Genomic DNA, 16,851 nt, shown 5'->3' with positions numbered 1-16,851 from the left:
CTCTTCCAGAAAAAGTCACAGTAAAAGAATTTTAAAACGCATAAATGCCAAAAAACAGGAGAAGAGATAGTAATGGAAGAGAAAGATCAAATTTTTGAAAGCCGAAAAACAGATGTGACTAAAGAAGTGGTTTTCAACCTGGGGCCATTAGTCCCCCAGGGGATATTTGGCAATGCCTGTGGACATTTTTGGTTGTCACAGCTGGAGGGGAGTGTGTTACTATCATATGGTGAGTAGAGCCCAGAGATGCTTGCTAAATATCCTACAATGTATAAAACAGCCCCATTCAATAAAGAATAATCTGGCCCAAGCTGACAAGCACGTGACTGAGGTTGAGAAGAAAAGCTGAAAGCTATGGATAAGGTGGGCAGGCACAGCATCGATCATTCAGCCCAACTCATAGCACAAAAAGAATTCCAAAAAGGAACTGGAGACACCCAGAATCCCTGAAGGCTAGGGGAGGGAGTGCAAATAAAAATAGGAGTAATTCAATTCCAAGGATCTTCTCTCCCAGTTCATTGAGCTAGTCAACAGACTTTCCTGCACCTCTGCAGAGGAATATGTGTTTACCTTCTAGAAGAACTGAACCAGAAACGCCTGGGGACACCAGGTATAGCTGAGGACAGGAAATAAAGCCTTACACTAAAAATGAGGAATAAATGAAGGTATACATATTAGATGTTGACATGTCATAACTCACCATTCCTACTCAGCTTCCAGAACACTGGTAATAAAGCATACACTCCCTAGGCAAAGAAAACAGACCAATCCAAAAGAAAAGATTCCGATACTGATATTTGAGAGCCCCCCTGTCCCTCAAAATAGCCACACTAGTTCCAAGCTCTAGAAACTCTGATCTATCCCCCACAATAAAAGCCCGCCAGGTAACAAGCCCTATTTATGAGGACGGAGCATCCAGTCAGCTTTTTAGTGCCTCACTCTTAAATGTGACGGCGCAGTCATCTGAGGAAAGGCTCTACAGTGAAAGTTATGGAACAAAACAAACAGAAGATAGGAATGTTGAGCAAGAAAATAATACAAGGAGAACAACAATTTTTAAAATCTATAAATAACAGTCTCACCGATGAGTGAAAATATTAATATAATGACAGAAGAAAGTAGAGAGAAAACTCTGAGAGAGATGGAAAATGAGAGAGAAAAAACAAGAAAATTAGAGGATCAATACAGGAGATTTAACATTCTGTCATAGAGGCCCCAGAGAAAGTAAGAAAAATGAAGAGTATTTTTTCAAAGATATAATGTGAGAAAAGTTCTCAGCTCTAAAGGACATGAGTTTGCAGATTAAATGGAACCACTAAGTGCCCAGCACAGTAGAAAACAGGCCCACAGCAAGGTACATAACTGCAATTTCAGGATACCAGGAGAGGCCATCAAAGGATGGTTACAATAAATAAATCACAGGAACCAGAATGCCTGAGACTTCTTAGTTGCAACAGGAAAGCTAGAAGTTAGTGGAGAAACATCTTCAAAGTTTTGAAGAGAGAGTGATTTCCAACCTAGAGTGTTATACCCAGTCAAACTATCAAAAGAAGAATAAAGAAGCTGCGTGCGGTGACTCACGCTTGTAATTCCAGCACTTTGGGAGGCTGAGGCGGGCAGATCACGTGAGGTCAGGAGTTCAAGACCAGCCTGGCCAACATGGTAAAACCCTATCTCTACTAAAAAATACAAAAATTAGCCTGCCGTGGTGGTGTGTACCTGTAGCCATGCCTATTCAGGAGGCTAAGGCAGGAGAATCACTTGAGCCCAGGAGGTGGAGTGTGCAGTGAGCCAAGATCGTGCCACTGTACTCCAGGGTGGACAACAGAGCGAGACTGTCTCAAAAAAAGAAGAAGATAGTTATTTTTAGTCATGCTAGGTCTAAAAATGTCGCCTCTAACACAGTACTTTCTCAAGAAAACTACCAGCACATGTTTCACCAAAATGAGGGAATAAAATCAAGAATGAGAAAGATGTGAAACACAAGAACACTTATGTGACAAAAAGTTGTATAAGAAAGAAAAGGTAATCTATTATCTGTGTCAGCATGCTCATTAAAATGTAAACATTAACTTCTGATTTAATGTAAAAATTTTTTAAAGATACAGGAAGAATGGGAGATGGAAAATAGGTGACTGGGAGAATGTTATTTTGTGTGTGTCAGGGTGGGGATGGTTAGAGGTGGTAAAAGATCAAAAAATTAAGATACAACAACATGAATAGGTTATTCAAAAATACGAAGGGAAACACAGCCGCTAAAAACTTGAAAGTAGCTGGGCAACTTGGAAATTGCTCGTTTTCATCAACAACTATGTGGTACTACATGATTTTTTAAGCCATTAATATGCATTACTTTCATAAGAATAAAAATGCCATGCACTAAATAAGTATATCATTAAAAAGGATGAAGTAGGTAGATAGGAACACTTTTTAGAATACATTAAACAAAAAAATGAGTTGCCAAACAAGTATGAATAGCATCATATTTATGTTTAAAAACCATCTACGACACACACACAGGTACTCACACATATAACACTAAATTCATAGAGAAAGGTTTCATCAAACACTGCAGGGATAGTAGGATTGGGGTTGGGCAGGGATGGTGGTAATGGGGGGGCCTTTCATTTTTTTCTCTATGTATCGGTATTAATTTTTTACGAAATATTTATAAAGAGTTTTTAATAACACAGGTAAATGTTTATAGTATATTGTTACAAGAAAAACAGATAAAAGTATGTATATTTTGTATGCATTTAATGTTAAGTTTCTAAACTTAACAAAAAAAATCGAAAGAACACTTTCATCTCAAACAAAGTATTACTCAACTCCCAATTTAAGCAGTGGAAATTAATTTGCTCTGAATAAAACAGGAGCAGGGATCCAGTGCTCTGGTCAGTCAGCCACCTACCTCAGTGAGGCCTTCCAGGGCTCCCAAAGTAACACTGGAGTTCCTAGTAGCACCATGTGAAAAATTACCATGTCATAAAAGAGACTGAAGAAAAATCTCAGAAACAGATTTCTGAGATAGGAGATTATGCTTGATTTTTCTTTTGCTGTTGTATGATACACATACACACATCCCTTTTCTATGATTTGATACTGTTTAAGTAATAATTATCTTCTCCAGTAACACCTATATAACCACTTAAACCTGATATATTTTTAGAAGGATGGGGATTGCAATAGGGCTTTATTAATCTTTTAAAATTATAATTCTATATTCATATTGCCTATTTCTCAGGCCAACTATCATTTGTCTTTTTCCAGAAATTTTTCTGTTTTCACAATTTTTAAATTTATTGTTTAAAATTGTATTCTTTTCATAAATTCAAGGTTTTTTTAACTACTATTTTTCAATTTTACTTTAGCAATATTCCCTAATAAATTATAATTCCTTTTTCTAGTTTTGTTTTTTTTTATTACTATCTTTTTTTTTTCAGTTCCTTGAAAGTCAAGTTCATTGTTTTCTAAATTTCTTATTTATATAAAAGCATTCAAAGCTATGAATTTTCCCCTGAGTATGGTTTTAGCCACATCCCTAAGTTACTTGTTTAGTGTCCTCATTGTCATTAATTTCTAAATAACATCTAATTTTAATTTTTATCATCTTTGATCCAATTGCTATTTCAAATAGATGAATATTTTTAAATCTTTAATTAATTTATTATTATAGTTTTAGTTCACTGACATAAAAGTCAGTGACCTGTAAGAGTTTAGTTCTCTACTTTGAAATTCTTGGTGTGATTTAGTAAATGATCAATTCTTATAAATGTCCCATTTAAAAATAATCCTTCAGTAGCCTCCTTCATAGCCAGAGTATGCCTCTGCTTCTGCTCTTCCTGCACTATTTTTCACTTCCTTTCCTCACGGGCTCAAAGTGTAGCAAAGTATGTAAGAGCTCAGTCTCAGGAATCCAGAAAGACCAATATTTGAATTCTGATTTCAACATTTATTTGCTGTAGGATCTTGAATATATTACTTAAATTTTCAGAGCTTCTGTTTCCTTATATTAAATGAGAATAATTATAGTAGCTACCATGTAAGCTTGTTGAGAGAGGTAAGTGAGAAAAAGGAGAAAAGCACCAAATATATCATTTGACAAGCAGTAGTACTCAATAAACAGTAGCTACTCTTGTTGAAATGAAAACTTCGGTGTGAATTTTTTTTAGTTAATGTCAAACAAAAAGGATGTAACGTTTTCTACCACAGCCTGATCATACAGATAATATACTATGTGGATATGCTTGATAATCCCAACTTATCAAGACTGTTACCTAATCACAATCCTACAGCCGAACTTCATTCATTACATTTGATCACCTGACATTTGTAATCTGTCTGTTCTATAGAAAACACTTAGAAAAATTTCTTTTCTGTGAATTTACAGTAGTTATGAAAAGATATACCACTTATTCCAGTACTTTTATAATCAAATATTCAAGTATATACCCAAAAGATTTAAAAGCAGAGACTCAAACAGGTATTTGTACACCAGCGTTCAAAGTAGTATTATTAATAATAGCCAAACGGTGAAAACAGTATCTACTAATCTAAGTATCTATTGATGGATGAACAGATAGGCAAAATGTGGTCTATACATACAACGGAATATCATTCAACCTCAAAAAGGCAGGCTATTCTGACACATGCTTCAATGCAGATAACTCTGAAGGCATTAGGCTAAGTGAAATAACTCAGACACAAAAGGACAAATATTGTATTATTTCATCACGTGAAGTACTATATTGAGAGTAGTCAAATTCATAGAGACAGAAAGCAGACTGATGGTTGCCAGGCGTTGGGGAGACAGGAGAATGGGGAATTGTTTAATGAGTACAGAGCTTCAGTTTCATTAAGATACAAAGAGTTCTGGACACTGACTGTATGAAATATGAATATATTTGAAATTACCGAGCTGTACACTTAAAAATGATTAAGATGGTGAATTTTGTTATGTATTTGTTACAATTTTTAAACAGCAATCAAGTGTCTAAGTGGTAGACATCTTTATCTGATTCTACATAGTACTATTTATAATCACAGTAAAACATTTTGAAAACATGTCATGCAGTAGACTAGATATGTCATTCAGCTTGTTCAGAAGGCAAACACCAATCTTCTGCTCTCTCACACTCTAGTTCACTGCTCCTAAGTCCTTTGGAGGTAGGGATGGGGGCCCTCATACTTTACCCACAAATACTTTATTTTATTCTCTGAAAGGTAAATATACAAGAATAAGAAGTAGAAGTGTAATCCTGCTTGAGCAAATCTACCCTAATAAACCTCTATTTGGAAAATTCTTTATATAGAAACATTTCACTTATAATAGCAGAAATGAGAAATAATCTAAATGTTCTACAGTGAGAGAATGGCTAAATAAACTACACAGCAAATGGAATATTATATAGGTGACAAAACTAACATATGAATAAAAACAGAAAAGATGTTTTTATAATAGGTGATTTAACTATGTAAAAATACATTCTAAAAAGAGGGAATCAAATATCATGTTAATACATAATTACTCTTGAGAAAGAGGAATACCAATCCCTCCTTGTCTTTATACTTTCTATACTTTGCAAATATTCTGTTTTTTTATAACGCATGTCAGTTCTTATATTTTTGTTTTTACAATGTGTTCTTTTTAAAAATCATAATTTTTATAATTATACCTTAAATCACATCCTTTATTTATTAAAATAAATAAGCAGAAAACAGAGAGTAAAAATTTAATTTTTTCTTCCCAAGTACTCACATTCTCAGGTATGCTGGGAAGTTCTCTGGTATCAGGCACAGTAAAATAAGAATGCTAGAAAAGAAAAGCAAAAGTGATTTATTTCTGCCAAAATGTATAACAATCACGTTACTCAGAATTCAGTAAATGATTGGAAGATATTTCCTTACTCAGATAAGAAAATGGCTTCACTCATAAGAAACAACCATGTAATATTTTCTGTGGGTATTTTCATATTGAACCAGATGCATTAAATCATCACTTTGGTAGATCGAGTTCTTTTCTATGAGAGGATAACTTCCTTGGGAGATAGAAATGAAGAGCTCAGGCCAGGAGTAGTGGCTCACAGCTGTAATCTCAGCACTTTGGGAGGCCAAGGCAGGCAGATCACATGACTCAGGAGTTCAAGACCAGCCTGGCTAACATGGTGAAACCTCATCTACACTAAAAATAAAAATTAGCGAGGCGTGGTGGCAGGCACCTGTAATCCCAGCTCCTCGAGAAGCTGAGGCAGGAGAATCGCTTGAACCTGGGAGGCGGAGGTTGCAGTGAACTGAGATCAAGCCACTGCACTCCAGCCTGGGTGACAAGAATGAAACTCCGCCTCAGATAGATAGATAGATAGATAGATAGATAGATAGATAGATAGATAGATAGATAGACAGACAGACAGATCGTTCAAAGAGGTTAAAAGGCTAAATTCCTATATAAATTTTGCAGGTTTCTAAACACATGAAAGCTGTTGGTTTCATAATTTATTGTTCAATGAGGCAAGCGTATTCTAGGGACAAAATATCACCAGATTCACTCAGTGATGATTTTTACTCATTTCAGCATCTGAGATTATATTCATCTACAAAATGTGGCCAAAATCTGCCCCAAAGGCCTAAGTGATGTTAAGAAGAGTTCCAGTTGCTGGAGCACTGAAGCTGAGACCATTGCAGATGACTAAGAGTGGAGAGATTCTGCCCCGAAAGCCCACTCCATCATAAACCTCCTGACTGGAGACTCAGTGGAGTTGAAAAATCGACCTCTTCAAAGAACTTCCCATGAGTCATCTCCATATGCAACAAGCATGCATCCCTGAGTTAAATAACAACAGGCTGAACTGATGACACCTCCTTTGCTGCTATTAAAGACTCAGAGGACAATGGCAAGCAGGAATGGAAAGAGGTTGGTGCCGGCCAATTAAAGATGGGATTGTGCAAAGGCCAGGAAAGGTCACATGCAGAGAAGGTCAGCTTAGCCATGGCCTAAGTTCAAACCTGGACCCCCAAGTGACATTTCAGGAAGTTGTCCACAGCAACCCCCACTCTTGGATGACTGCAAAATAAGTGGGTCTCTGGAAGAATGAGTTGTATAGGCTTTCTGAAATGAAAGGCCCTGGGAACAATTGTAATGATGATGACAACAATAATAGTATAAGGTACTTGTCTAATATTCAACAGATATTTGTTGAATAGAATACCTGGTACATGAAAGGCATTATGTCTAATACTCTAAATGTTAGCTCTAATTATCATAATAAATTTTGAGATAGATATTATCTCCAAATTACAAATGGGTAAATTAATGCTCACAGAGGTCAAGTAGTCAAAGATCACACAGTTAGTAGGTAGCAGAAAAAGGACCAAAACCGAATCTGTGTAACTAGAGCCATGTTCTTTCCAGTATAACAGACTGTTATATCTGTCTTTTTTATGTGCAAATGACAGCTAAAGGGACTTGAATGGAAATAATAAAAAAGTAAAAAATAAAAATTATAAAAAAGATAACTTTTAAAAAAAGCCTTCTTTGATGGATTATTCCAAAATCTGTGTGTATGTCAAAATACTACCTATGAAGTATTACAGGAGAGATGGTGTAGCATGGAAACTAGTAAATGATTAATTCAACAATGAAGATTAAAACAGGAAAAGTAAAATACAAGGTTCAAATATGACTCAATGAGACACCAACTTCTATACCAAAGGGCTAGAAGTTTACTTCAGTAACAGGCCATGTGGTGACAGAGTCACCAAGTAATAGTTTGGCATGGTGAGAAGGAAAGAGCTCAGAGCAAAGAACCAGCCACTTAATAGCTATGTAGCTTAGCAAATTCACTTAATAGCACAGAACCTCAGTTTTTGAATCTGTAAATGGGAATCATATTATCTACTTCAAAATTGTTGAAGAATAAATGTGATATATATGAAATATCTACTGTTCAATAAATTGTATTTTAATATAAAATTATTATTGCTCTGAACTGCTAGTTCATATGACTATTTTTATCAATTACTCATATCAGATACATAGAAATATTCTCTTGCAGAGAGCGACTAGAGACAAAAAGTTCAGGATTACCATTTTATCAGCATTTTAGGATGTATTACCTAGATGAGAGTAGTCCTTCAAAATCAGAAATGCAATATGGAGAGAGGAATCCCCAGTGAAAAGGAAAGAAAAAAATATCTGCCTTTATAGATGCAATGGATAGTAAATAGTGAGCCAACACAATTCCAAAACCAAGTAGTCCCCAGGCTGTCCTTTGAGATTCTGTCTTGCTCCATTGCCCATGAAATGCTGGGGACCAGGAGAGGTCAGAAACATTCCTAGAAACCACTGGCATGAAACAGCTGCGCCACCCCAGCAGTTCCTGCTGCCCCTGAGATGGCTTGTCCTTGAGGCCTGGCATGCATGCTGCCTGAGCAGCCATTCGAGGGAAGGAGTGGACCTTCCTCCCCAGCAGCTGGTGACCCAGCTGGGCTACTCCACAGCTACCTGTCGGATGTTATTACAGACTGAAGTGGTGAGATCAAGCTGCAGAGACAAAGGCAGGGTTGCTTAGCTATACAGCAAGGACTAGGGCAGCTTTAAAGCTCATTTGTTCATCTTTTCCAGACGGTCTCCCCTGTCGTATAAGAATTTTTGTAGCAAGGTTTATTTCCTTCCTATGCTCTATTAAAATGAGCAAAAATCTTTGTAAATTCATTTTTTTTGTTCCTTCCTTTCTTCTCTTCTTCTCCTTCAACACGTATGGCACAGTGGAAAGAACATAGGCTTGAAGTTAGCCCTGGCTTTGAAAACTCAAGTCTTGTCTCTTATTAATCACATGACTTTGGAAGGGCAGGTATCTTTTCCTCTTGTAACCTCATCCATGACATGGGAATGTTAATATCTATTTTTGTAGAGTTGTATTGAATATTAGAGATACATATTTAATATAAATTAGGAACTTAAAATAGATTACTAATTACTGGTAGTAACACTGTTTTCAACTTTATCAACATTCTGAAAAAACCTATAAGGAATTAATTTTCTTTAGGAGGGGAGATACCTTTCCACCACTGAATACCAACACTGTACCTGGTTCTAATGAAGATGAAAGACAAAACTCTTAAAACTTTCAGGCCCCATGACTTAAGGAAAATAACCCCTGGATAATAATCAATACCTGGTCAAAGTATGTCTGTGTGAGAATTCTGATGAAGGTAGTGACAAGGGCTTGAAGGTTTGACCTGGGGAATTAGAGAATTCCTGGAACCAAAATATGAAAAAGATCTCCTATACCTCTTCTGATGCCTTATCTGACCAATGAGGAAACTGAAGTCAACAAGGTTAAAGGTCCTGATTAAGGTCACTCAAGTCATTGGCAAGACAATGACTAGGATGGAAATCTTCCAATTGGTAGTTCAGAGCATGCTGCAGAAAATGCGGTAGCAGTACATATTTACAGGCATTCAAAGAAATTATGAAGGCCAGGAACAACACTAAACACTCTCCCTCTCTGTCCTCAAGGGACACACAGTCCAGTGAGGGGGACAGGAAAAGGGATCATTCCAATAGGGTGTAACTAAGTACCACAAAGTGTGTAAGATGCTTGGGGCAAAGGAGGTAATCTTAGTTAAACCTCCGAGGTATCAAGGGAGGATTTCTCTGGAAATAAAATCAGAGTTGAGTTCTGAAGGATGAATATCTGTTACCGTGGCATACAGGGGAGAGGAAATGTTGAAAGCTGAGGGTGCAGGACGGGCTTCAGCAAAGGGACACGCACAGCAGTGCTGGGGAGCTAGGGTGATGCAGGAAGGCAGGGACAGGGACTCAGAAAGCAGGTGGGGCCAGCTGTCCTATTTCACCCCAGCATCTGTGATCCAGGAGGTGCTAGTGATGCCAGGGATGATGGCCACAGAGGAGGCTGAAGACATTTAAGACCTGTCTACTTCTTATAGAATTTCAGAGAAAGGAAGAAATTCAACTCCCTAGCCTACCTTGAACCCAGAGGTGTCAGAGTATTTGGGGATGGGGGAGGGGAGGTACAGATGACAAAATACAATACTCTTCAGCTAGCTCCTCTCACTGTCAATAATGAAATGGGTTCTCAGTAATGTCTAATCCTCTGCCCCACTTACCACGCTGAGATGAACAGACACTCCTGGGTCAGGGATGGGAAGTTTGTGCAGAGTTTCAAGGAGCTCATTCCACTGATTTTCCTGAAAGAAATAAAAGGCCTAATTAACAAAAGCAAGGCTGAGAGTAAGATACCTGCAGGGAGGTCTGGGCACACACAACTAAGGGGGTTGGGGAGATGCTGGCCCCAGCACAGAAATAAGTTTGATATTCATGTAGGGTTTGACAAAAGACACTGCATATGCCTCAAACATAAGAGACAAATAGATCCTCCTACACCAAGTTTGACATTTTCTACTCAGTGAGACACCTACCATGACCGCCTTTTATGGATCATATACCATAAGCTCTCAGCAAATCTATCCCCTCAACTCCATAGCAACAACTTTTAAATGCAAACAATCCTAGCTTACAGGGTGGGGGTGGCTGGGAGAAATAACGATGACAGTACAGATCTTGTCTTTATCATCATTACCCTCAATTAATTTTATTGAATGTTCACTGGGTACACATGGCAGCCTCCAATTATGGAAAGTAAGAAATGAACTAAGTACAACAGCATGCAATATAGGACGGTAGCTATGCATTTTAATTCGTGAAATTGAGCAACATAATGACATAAAAAGCAATACAAATTATTTGATTGAAAATGAATTCACCTCTAAAATGCTCAAAAGAACAAGAACGCTGCTCACGGAATTATCCAAATGCCATTTCTCCCACCCTGTGGAATTCTTTGTACCAATATAATACTGCTAAGTGTATATTTGTATCCACTCATACTCTGTTTGACCCTCCCAACTACCCACTTCACAGATGTGAAAACTGAGGCTCCAAAAGGTGAAGCAACTTGTCTCAAATTAGTCTGTTAGTAAGTTGCACAGCTAAGGGGTGAAATGCAGGCTTCAGAGCCTTCCTTGCTTCACTACAGCTGTCTATTTAAGTAGTGAATTTAAGGAAAGGAAAAAGAAGATGCACCCAGACTACAAGCTTGTTTCAATCTGAGCTCTGACAAATCAAATAAGCTTCTCAGAGAGATGAACTTGAAGTTATGTGTTTGCATGTGTTTAGTTTTGCTCTGAAACAATCTCAAACTTACTGAACAGTTATTTCCTGAACTATTTGAGAATGAGTTGTCAAGATTATGCCCCATCATCCATAGATACAAACTTTCTTCTAAATTACACAATTAATCATTGTTGTGGTTTCAATGTTTCCCCCAAAATTCACGTATTGATGATTTGTCATTGTAACAGTATTAAGAGGCAGAACCTTTAAGACATGATTATGCCATGGATTAATGTGGGCTTCTGATAAAAGTTTGACCCCCCAACTTGTGTCTCTTGTCTCGAGTGCTGCATGTTATGACTCAGCAAGAAGGTCCTCACAAGATGCCAGCACCAGGCTCTTGGACCTCCCAGCCTCCAGAACTGTGAGCCAAATAGATCTGTTTTCTTTATAAATTACCTATTCTGTGGTATTCTGTTATAGCAGCAGAAAACAAACTAAGAGAATCACAATAATCAGGAAATTAACATTGATGCAGAATTATCACCTCATTCTCAGACCCTGTCATGTTTTGCCAGCTGTGCCAATAATATCCTTGACAGCAAACAATCCAGTTCAGAATCACATGTTGCAGTTAGTAGTGATAACTCTCTACTCATCCTGAGTCTGGAACAGCTCCTCAGTCTTTCCTAAATTTGTATGACCTTGACAATGAGACCACCCATTTTGTAGAAAAACTTTCAATTGTCTAATGTTTTGTCTAATGTCTGATTTCAATTTGTCTCTTCACTGATGATGTTTGCTTTCATCATTTGATTAACTCATCTGATATCTCTACAGTAACACTACTCTTTCTCTTTGTAGTAAATAACCATTTTATGGATTGACACTTTAAGTAAATATGCCATTCGTCAAACTTTCAATGTATACATTTACTTATTTATATTACCATGGGTCCATAGTTTCCTGTTTTATTCAGTGTGCTATACTCCTTTACTATCCTAATTTGTTTTGATGCTCAAATTGTTCCAGATATGACTAGTGGGAGCCCTCTTACTGCTTTTGTGTCCTTCTGACATGTTCCCATCACATTTTTAGCAATTCCTTACTTTTTGGCACAAAAGATATTTCAGGTTCATCTTATACTTTCTCTGCCTCAGCCCCAGAATCAGGTGATTTCTTCAATGAGTCCAGGTTTCTATTAGTAGGGAATGGTATTTAGAAACCAAAATCTGGGCACCATGTGTGCTCACTGCTCCCTAGTGTTTCACATTCCAGGCCCTTTCAGTCAATGGAGCCAGGGAATGTATCACACACACACGGAACCACAAGAGGCACATCACATCTCTTATTTATTTCTATATTCATCTTCCCACATTGAAAGACATGGGTTCACACTGATGGCTCCTATTCCAATCCAACATAGGAATTATTCTAGTTTTCTCCCTTTATATATCTGTGACTTCATCCTACAAAAGTGAAAAACCTTGCCTGTATTTTCTTTATATATTTGCTTATTTGTATGGAACCACTCTTCTACTGCCATCCTTGTCTCCTTCCCCACCCAGATGCCCTCCATGCCCTCCCTGACACTGACATCCAGGGCTGGGCCTCTACTATCCACCCCCTCACACAAATGCCTTCCTTACCTCAGGATCCAACACACCAGCACTGGGCCACTGCTGCTGCCTCCCTTCTCACATGGATTCTTCTACATCCTATTTGAGTTATGACATCCCATGCTGAGCCTCTACCACTAGGCTCCCATACAAACATCCTTCTCTCCCTTAAGCTCCAACATCCTGAGCCAGGCTGCTCCCTAGCTCAGATGTCCTCCTTGCCCTGCCATCCCTTCCACAAGGGTGTCCATTCAAGGTCTGACAAGCATGATGGGTCCGTGACCCAAACAGATACCCCAGTTAACCATACCATGGTCTCCCATGCCACAGAGACACAGAACACAGACACACAGACACACAGACACACACAAACACACACACACACACACACACACGCTCGAAGCCTATCTTGCTTCCCAACCTCCCAGTGACTTTTGTATGGGAGAAGGTTTTGGCCCTGGGGCAAAAGGTAGATTCTGTTTCTTTAAATAAAAACTCTCTTTCTGTTCTAATCTAGTGACTAACACCTTGCAAACAAAATTGTAGGCAGATTTCCTACAGAATATGTGTCATAATTCTTTTAACCAAAGTGGGAAAAAGAAAGAGTCTTGGGTTCAGGAGACATAGACTTCAACTAAAACATGTTACTGATCTCAGTCTCTGACATCCCAAGAGGCAGAGTCCTGCTGGAGCAATGGCCCAGGAGAAAGGTTTACCAATTTTACAGGGTAATGATCCAGTCTCCCATATGCGCAGATTGTATCTACGCTTTTATAATCTTTCCTGAATCACTTGTTTTAAAAAGTGTACTAAGTTCTTTGTTTTGCTGACTTTCTCTTTTTTTTCGGGACTGGAGCATATGGAGGAAAAAAAAAATGTGAGTCAATCTCCAATTCAAACCTGTGAAGAGCCTACATATTATACAATGCTATTTATTAAAGACACCTTTCAAATTTGAGTGAAAATCTGAATGTTTGACTAAAGATAACTGTGAATCAGAAATCAATGAACAGACCCAAGGTGACCTCCTAACTCATTCATCAAAGAGTAAATCACTTCTTTTATGACAGACTCCCCTGACATCTAAGCTTCTTTTCACAGTGAGTGTAGTGATCAAGGGAACTGTTTCTATTAGTTATTCCTTCCATTTACTGTGACCTCTGGAATACATTTGTCAGTAAGTAAATCTGCCTCTAAAAAAAAAATGATTTAGTCATTATAAACACAATTTCCCACCTTTCCTCCAAAACAGCATTTCCAAAAGTGTGTTCCAGGAAACACTGCTATCTCAGAATGCTAATATTTATCATGGAATGAAAGGGGTTTGGGGCAAAAGGAGATGGAAGCACAGGTGACACAGGTTTCTCCAATGCAGGACTTCCTAGAGCTTACATTAAATGAATCTTAAGGAGATGAAAACGAAAAACAGCTTTCCCTCCCCTGGACCCCAGTGTGAATGAACTGCTACCCTTTTCATGGACCATTTCTAAGAACTAACACTCAAATTCCTCAGAACGCTCAACAAAAAAATATTAAGGAAAATTTTTCCTTAACATTTAATAATAATGGATCACTTTAAAAATATTAGGCCATTTACAAAAAGGAAAATATAAGACATTAGATATATAGACAAATATTCAACTCATTAATAATCAAAGAAATGCAATTAAAACAATGAGACTTTTTTACTTGTCAAATAAACAATGAATTCAACAAATGATACTGATGAGAGTATTGTGACCTAGGCACTTTCTTACATTGCTGGTAAAGGGTATCCTTTAAGAAAACAGCAGAATTCTTCTGGAAAGCAGTTTGGCAAACGTTTTAAAAATGTGTATGTCCACTGACCTTACAATGGCCCATCTGGGATTCTCCTTTTAAGGAAACAATCCAAAATGAAGAAAATGCTTTAACCTCAAAGATGCGAATGGTTATACTTCTTATAACAGTAGAAAAATCAATTAACAATTCCCAGTAATAAAAAAATGCTTCAGTAAATCAAGGTACACGATAAAATATTACACAGCCATGAAAAATATTTATAACATTTTTAATAGTATGGGAGGCACGTTCATTATAATGATATCTGAAAATGAGGGCTACAAAAATCTACATAAAGCTCCGACTGGCCTTGACATCCATGGAAGATGCCTTACCTTACCACTTCTTCCAAAAGTACAGCAAGGTACAGATGTATTTTTAACATAATTTTCAGACCCTTACAAAAGTTACTGTAAAAGTACCACAAAGCTTTATTGAAATGGGAACTCAAGACAGCTGGGTAGGTCACTTGCCAGTTAAGTGTGTTACTTGCAAACCCCAGATGTGCAGCATGACATGAGCAACTGAAATTTGTGCCTCAGCAAAATTATAATTTAATACATGTCATGAACTTCCAAGGCTGCTTGGGAATATTAGAAATAGTGAACATTAACTCTGTGAATGTTAAGGATCTATTTATCATTTCTTTAATGCAAAGAAAAACTTAAGGAAGAAAACAACCCAAAATGCTAGCAATATTTATTTTAGGGAAGGGAACAGGGGCAAATTAGGAGTGATTTTTTTTCCTTCCTATTATTTTCTGAATTTCCTACACTTTCTATAATAGGACTGCATTACTTTTTTGGTAAAATATAAGGCATGTTTTACTTTTTCGTCATAAAAATTAAAGCTTATTTGTTAAAAAGAATTATTTTAAAAAGGCAAATACCTGTCTTTTTGTCGTGTAATCTGCCAGGATGTTAAGTAGCTTATAAAATACCTCGAACCAGGGGAGATAGCTGGAGGAAGAAGAGGAAACACATGAAATATTAGTATGCAGGTCAAAAACTTTAACCAGGATCTAATTCAAGACTGATACATTTCAGTTTTGCTCTACGTCCTAAAGAGTCTTCCTGTCACAGACTGCTGGAAACACAGACTGGCGAAATGCTAATTATTTCTGAGAGTTTAAAAAACTGCCTGTGTAAGGCAGAGGATTGAATGTCCATTATAAATTATTCCCATGCCTCTGAGCTAGAACAGTTCACAGAGAAGAAATTCAAAGCAGACTCCACAATCAGGCACCATCTCTGAGTAGCCCCCTGGCCTCTCCCAGCACACCTACCCTTCCCAGGAAAGCTTCTATTCAATTTCTCGTGATGGGACTGGGACAGGGACAGGGACAGGAACAGACACAGACACAGACACAGACACACACACACACACACACACACAGCATTCCCACTGCAGGCATCTGCAAAGGGTCGTCCCAAAGGCCCCATGAGCCCAAAGCCGTCCATGTTACTGCAACAGACATTCTACCCATCCCACATCATCTCTCTATCTACTTCAACATGAGTTCCACTTCTCCATCCCCACTGTCCTCCACCAGGTCCTGACCATTGCTCCCTTTACTCTGAGAGCAACCTGGCTGCTGACCTCAGTCCTGCAATCCACTCTGTGTGGCTTTTTTTTTTTTTCTTGAGATGGAGTCTCGCTCTGTTGCACAGGATGGAGTGCAGTGGCAGAATCTTAGCTCACTGCAACCTCCACCTCCCAAGTTCAAGCGATTCTCCTGCCTCAGTCTCCCGAGTAGCTGGGACTACAGGTATGCACCGCTATGTCTGACTAATTTTTTTTTTTTTGAGACAGAGTTTTGCTCTTGTTACCCAGGCTAGAGTGCAATGGCACGATCTTGGCTCACCACAACCTCCGCCTCCTGGGTTCAGGCAACTCTCCTGCCTTAGCCTCTTGAGTAGCTGGGATTACAGGCACGCGCCACCATGCCCAGCTAATTTTTTGTATTTTTAGTAGAGACGGGGTTTCACCATGTTGACCAGGATGGTCTCGATCTCTTGACCTCGTGATCCACCTGCCTCGGCCTCCCAAAGTGCTGGGATTAGAGGCGTGAGCCACCATGCCCGGCCCTGCCTGACTAATTTTTGTAGAGTCTGAGTCTCACTCTGCTGCCAGCCTGGAGTGCAGTGGTGTGATCTCAGCTCACAGCGATCTCCATCTCCTGGGTTCAAGTAATTCTCCTGCCTCAGTCTCCCAAGTAGCTGGGACTACAGGCATGCGCCACCATAGCTGGATAATTTTTGTAGTCAGAGGCTCGCT

At 38.4% G+C, this 16,851-nt stretch overlaps 1 protein-coding gene across 7 annotated transcripts in view; it reads right to left on the bottom strand.

Moving 5' to 3' along the window:
• Positions 1-16,851, bottom strand: part of DENND1A (DENN domain containing 1A) — a 536,105-nt gene that overhangs the window by 269,984 nt on the left and 249,270 nt on the right. For all 7 annotated transcript variants that reach the window (XM_021674025.2, XM_021674026.2, XM_021674028.2 and 4 more), the window contains 3 exons: positions 15,464-15,533; positions 10,129-10,209; positions 5,759-5,812 (listed from right to left, as the gene is read on the bottom strand). In XM_021674025.2, the coding sequence (XP_021529700.2) occupies positions 5,759-5,812; positions 10,129-10,209; positions 15,464-15,533 (205 nt within the window). The remainder of the gene's footprint in view (positions 1-5,758; positions 5,813-10,128; positions 10,210-15,463; positions 15,534-16,851) is intronic.

The sequence above is a fragment of the Aotus nancymaae genome, unplaced genomic scaffold (genome assembly GCF_030222135.1).
Source record: "Aotus nancymaae isolate 86718 unplaced genomic scaffold, 86718_ANA_hifiasm-v0.15.2.pri h1tg000003l, whole genome shotgun sequence".
In the NCBI taxonomy this organism is placed as follows: domain Eukaryota; kingdom Metazoa; phylum Chordata; class Mammalia; order Primates; family Aotidae; genus Aotus; species Aotus nancymaae.
This window is presented reverse-complemented; position numbering and strand designations above follow the sequence as displayed.